General features: G+C 43.4%; 1 protein-coding gene across 2 annotated transcripts in view; it reads right to left on the bottom strand.

Moving 5' to 3' along the window:
• Nucleotides 1–359: 359 nt before the first annotated feature.
• The window catches only part of LOC117157882 (lachesin), a 272842-nt gene continuing 267201 nt past the window's right edge, over nt 360–6000 (bottom strand). For both annotated transcript variants that reach the window (XM_033336207.2, XM_076619842.1), the window contains one exon: nt 360–3266. In XM_033336207.2, the coding sequence (XP_033192098.1) occupies nt 3157–3266 (110 nt within the window). In that variant the 3' untranslated portion in view covers nt 360–3156. The remainder of the gene's footprint in view (nt 3267–6000) is intronic.

Genomic DNA, 6000 nt, shown 5'->3' with positions numbered 1-6000 from the left:
CATACTGGCTTCCCTGAGCCGCTTGCGTGACCGACGAACGGAGTTATCCAGACCAGACACACAAATGGTTTCTACCGATTCGTCCGGAAGCAGAATTATGCGTCAACCAGCCTACTACTGTTACTACTACTACTACTACTACTACTACTACTACTACTACTATTACTAGTACTGCTATTGCTATTAATTCCATGGCGTAGCCTCTGTTCCCTGACTTTTCAACCTGGTTTTCCTTCCAATGAAAACGTTTCGTCGTTGCAAACCGGTGAAATAGAATCCACGGCCGAAACTAGGCTTTAATTTTTACGACGTTATACGATTTCCGGAAACCAACAAACGACAACGTTACGTTTGGAAACGAATACGTTGTGGAACGTGTTGCGCGATAACGTAGAAGACCAGGGAGCCTTCGGATGTGAACAAATTTTTCGTACTAGCGATATGAATCGTTTTATAATTTTCATCGTCGAGTAGCCGATGTTTCGTTATTGGGCTCCGTGAAATTAAATTACTGGCAAAGCACCTGACCGGTTATTAATATTTGCGTTTCGTTACCGACTGGATTATGAAATGTTAGCTCAATTTCGAATTCACGACCGTCTCTGACAGCCTACGAATCAACGTTTTTCGATTAACCAGGGCCTACACCGACGTTGGTAGACGATTCGTTCGCCAGTCACGCCCGGGAATTGAATTCTCCGTGTCGTTTGATGTCTTTGTGTCTTCTTTCGGTAATTAATTCGAGCGGCTAGCGTATTTCAATTTGGCAGCTTCTCACAGACGATATCGTGAAACCCAATTACATGTCACGTGCCGATTACACGATCGGTAATGGAAAGTTTCTTAATTACAGGGGCCACGAGAATTAATACGTTCGTTTGGAAATCATAGTAATTTCGGTCTTTGAGAGCGCGTCAGGCACGAGCGCGCCGAGGGAAAACGCGCGGCTGGCTTCATGAAATGTTTCACCGGCCACTTCAGCGACACTTTTGTCGCGTTAAAATTAGAAGCGAGCCTGTTTCGTTTCAATTTCCTCTTCGTGTATCATTCACGATTGCGGCATGGATTTTTAATGTATTTCGATAAATTAGTAACGCCATCCGCGGGCCAGCGTTGTCGATGAAACAGCACGAAATTCGAACGCCGGATGCCCCATTCATCGAGGAATTTTCAACGCGTCCCGCGAATTAAAACGCAACGAAGAAATTAATTTCGACCGACGCGATGGTACGCGTTAATATTTGCGCTGATATTAATCGGGAAATCAGGGAAAAAGGAAAAATTGCGAAACGGGCGAAAAATATGAGAGTGAACGAAAATAAAAAAAGGGAGAAAATGAGATGAAATTTGTGAAAGTTGAAGCGAGTCGGGAGGAAAATCAGCGAGTTGCCGAGGTTCGTGAAATTTTTTGAGAAACGAGAACCAAGTTTCCGTCGTCGAGCAACGATCCAACGAACCGTTTCGATAATTGGATTCTCCGGTGGCGACCGTTTTTAAAATATCACGAAAACCATCGTTACGTTCCTGCCAACCTTCGTGATTTCGCTCGCGAGGACACGAGCGCCATTTTTCACGTGCCGAAGCATTAATCAAATTCCCCCTTCTCTCCCTCGAGGGTTATCTACTTGAATGCTACTTCCTGGTCGCGCTTGAAAAGTCTCCGGCATCGCAGATTCCATTCAGCGACTTTCCTACGCAACCTACGCACGTACCTCCCCTGTCTTTAGGGACACCTTGTTTCTGATCGCGGCCACGCCGTGTTTCGCTTTCCAGTTTTTCACCTCCTCTTCCTTTTTCCCTTTCCGGTTGATCGCGTAATCTGCGAGATTTATCGAACAACATCGCGTTTTTCCCCAATTGGAACGGCGATGCCGTTTTAATTGACGCGATATCGTATGTTCTCTGTGTAACGTCGAACGAGGCAACATGGAAAACGCTCGCGCATCGCAAGGAGAATCCAGAGTTCGGTCTGTTTTGTTCACCTGCGCCAAGTATGTACTCTCATAGGACAGATTTATCATTTTGAGCGTTGGGGAGAAAGGCGGTCGAGCTCCGGCGAGTTTGATTGTTTTCGGAATTTATCGCGCTACGTGTTAACCCCGGAGTATTTCGATGAAAAGACCTGGAGATGGTTTTCCTAGAGCTCCAACGTTTGTCTTGTTCTTTTTTCTTTTTTTACTCATATTTTAGCCTTGACTTATCTCGTCACGATACCGTGCTCCGCTCGGTATTTGCAACTTTATTTCAAATTTTCAAAGATCGAGTTAACTTTCCATTTCTTGCAAATTGTAGAAGAAGGAAGAGTTTACATCAGCCGGGACTGTTATCCTTTGCCTTACGCTGGACCATCGAAACAACGTAAGTGTTATCGATTTTCATTACGATTCTCTACCACGGTTTCACATGCCTCTCGAATGATAGAATTATGAAAATTGCATGCCATCATGTATGGTTGTAAATCATTACCATAAAACACTGTATAGAGGTGAAAATAAAAATTCGAGAGACATCGACGAGCGCCATATAAATTTCTCTCTAATTGCATCGATTAAGTACAGGCTCGCGGTGCAATGTCATATTGCTGCTGGAAAACGGCTCGTTTCCTGTTCATACGTCATTACTTCCGACAAATAATTTACCAAGATAATTCACCTCACAATAAATATCTGATGCTAATTAAGCCCGTAATCCAGCGGCTGCCGATACATAATTCAATTACCCTAATTAATATTCGATTGCGATTAACAATCCAATTAAAGGTATACAACCCGGCTGACAAATAATTTCGTCTGTTTCCGCTAATGTATCGCATCAACCGTCAATCTAATCGCAAATATTAATCCAACATATCGTTTCGTTCCTTTCATAGAACAAATAATTGTTCTAGATATATCCTAGCGCAAAATTATTTCGTTATTACTTTTATTATCCTACCTATCAAATTGCCATTAACGAAAAAATAAAAAGGCCACTCTCGTTTTCGTCTCGTTGATAGATTACGTTCGATACGCTAATATCGTATTTCGCAGATGCATCGTATTTTGAAGCGCGGCTCTCCGCTGCGAGTAGATCGAGATGCAAAGGTCAGACACACGTACACAGGGCGCGACAGAACGTCCTGGACGAACATGGTCCACGTTTTTCGTGGTCCATCTCCTAATTCGCCGTCTGGGGCACGTACGGGGGCATATAGGGCCCCGTGAGGATATACTGCACCGCTACCACCATCAGTTGCGGGGCACTCCATCTTATGATGTACGCGCTTCCTGAAACAGAAATGCATTTTCCTCGTTACTTCGTAGCCGCCTTATGCGCTCGTAGCCGGCTGAGTGCCGCGCTTCTGTTCCACGATAAAAAGATGTAGAGTGCACGTGTTTGTTCGTGTGTGTCTCTTACACGTTCCGGTTATGCATCGTATACAAGACGATCGTACAGGACCACGGGAATTTCGTTTCGAACGAGAAGCCAAGAGAATTACTTCTTTGGAATTCGATTGTTCTTACGCTATTGGAATAGAGAGCCTGGAAAATTCTACGCGAGCTACGAATATGAATCTATAAGGACGTACTTGGAATAGAATTCATCGTTGTTTAGCGACGATGTAAACGGGGTAAATCCATCCATAAGGGAACGGGAGCGAGGGAATTATAATTTTCCGGTTACACGACTCGAGTCCCTGTAGATTACGGTTTAGTCATTGGCTTACGCGTAAATCTGGCCACGTTAATCATGCACCGTAGCTCGTGTGGTCAGCAGACGTTCCTAATTTCCAAAGCTTATTATCGCGGTAATTAGGTGTCAAAATGGAATTCTATTCGAGCATTTGCCGTTTAAAATTTCGCGCTACCGCGGAATCCCGGTCGCGGCTGAATTACAACCGGCGATCGGAAAGTATTTCAAACATTTCTCGTCGCTGTGACAAAATTACTCGAGTACTGTTTTATCTCTGCAACGAATAAAACGAGCCGGTATTTACGCTCGAACGAATGTTTCGACTCTCCTAAAGCCTTCGGTCATCGACAGAAAGTCGCGTCGTACGGAATTTAAATTAACATTTAAAGTAGAGGAACGGATTTTCGAAATACTGGCCGCGTATGTGACGGCATACGCGGAGAACGATATCGCCGGGCGAAAACTTGTCCCAGAAAACTCGTCTAAGCAACGGAGAAAGCGAAGAGTTTCGAGTGGAACTTTTTCGTCTAAAATCCCACGGGTGTTTCTTTCGTGCTATCTCTGATCTAAGCTCGCTCGTGCAACGACCAAGATCTCATTGGTTTTCCAATAAATACAGCCTTCCTCGCTAGAACGACGAGAACGTTTCTTCTATCACGGATGTTACACCTAAATTCTCTTCTGTTGAAGATGTCGGTGTTAAATAAAATTTCTGCTATGCTTTCGTTCGCGTTTCAGATGATTGTACGAACAAAACACTTGTTATCGTATTCGAACTCTTTTTCCTCTGTACAACCTCTTTTTCGACGTATTCCTAGAATATTTCTAAAGTATATAGGTTACCTTTTTTTATCGAAAAACACTTTGTACAACGTTGGATCGCAGGCAATTTTTTACTCGATAAACATAAAGTAAAATAATACGCGGAATTATAATGAAACGATACAATAGAAAAAGAACAACGATAATTTAATTCTAGAATAATTTATTCGACACGATTCCATTTTCTCGAACCTTATTTCGCTCAATTTCAATTTTCGCTACCAATTTTTCTTATTGTTCCTCATATTCAATGCGCTTTTATAAATCTCGTATGCACAATAGACGTTCTTATCGGGTATAATCAAAATATTCACGTATCACAGTATATACGAAACTTCAACCTGCATTCTCCGAATCATTCTCCATTCAGTTGCCAATACTCTAGCATAAATATTCTCTCGGTTCTCGATTATTCGTCGTCCATATGAATTCCCACCCCCGCGATGCTCGACGATATTGAAATTTTAAGAAAACTTACAGTGTCTTCATGCTGTAGAAGCAACACGGTTTAATTTAAAGCAGAACAGGGAGAAAGAGAAACGAGGGTCGATCTTCAGCCGGTTGTCACGGACCTGCCACTCGTTCCTCCACAAATTCGCGACGGTCTCGTCGAAGGGTCACGAAATCAAAGTTACCGCCAGAAGAAGCTGCTTTCAGCGCTGTGAATTACCTGTCAACTTGACAGCGAGTCCCTCGCGTTTCTTTCTGTTTATATGCGGCATCAGGCGTTCGAGTCGCTTCATCGTTCCGTGCGACTAAATCGAAGGGGTGAAAGAGGAAACGTGCGTTTTTGTCGCGCAAACTTTGCACGCGGTGTTTCCTTTTTTCTTCTCATATGTAGTCCGATAGCGTCGAGCTTCGAATATTTCAATTATTCGCACCGTCAGAAGTTCTTATATTTATACGATCGACTAGCAAATTTCGAATGCTATTGCAGCGAAGCCTTTGGAAAGCGAACGTAATTTGTCGAAGAAAGACGGATCAGAAATATCTATGGATCAATTTGTACGGGCGGCTTTTCATCATTTTCGTTTCTCGTCGACGAGAACAGAAATAACAATTTGTCAACGGAGTACAAAGTTGAACTGTCTCTTGGCGAACCTCGACTATATTCGACTTCGCGTTGCTTTTCTTAAAAATCTCAAGTGGAGGCAAGGCTCCGTAGGGACGAATTAAGCGCCGGCTAACTTGTGAAACGTAATTTATCGCGTCTGGACTATTTATCTCGGGTTCGCTCGAATGGAGCAAATAGAGTTATAAATAATCCAGAGATTCCGAGGATCGAATAGAGGGATATGGAGGATGAGGGAGGGAATATATCGGGTAAATAACGTCGAATCGTTGGATTCGTCGAATGTTCGGGGACCGCGGTATGGGGCTTCTTGATCGCGGACAAAATTACAAATCGAGCCGCGTATCGGTTATCGGCCGATGAAAAATTTCAAATTGGATGCCGACCGAAATGACAGCCAGTGGCACCCTTTCGCACAAAAAGCTTCATTCTTC

The sequence above is a fragment of the Bombus vancouverensis genome, chromosome 7 (genome assembly GCF_051014615.1).
Source record: "Bombus vancouverensis nearcticus chromosome 7, iyBomVanc1_principal, whole genome shotgun sequence".
NCBI classification, from domain to species: Eukaryota; Metazoa; Arthropoda; class Insecta; order Hymenoptera; family Apidae; genus Bombus; species Bombus vancouverensis.
Note: the sequence above shows the minus strand (reverse complement) of the source record. Positions and strands in the feature narration are given on the sequence as shown.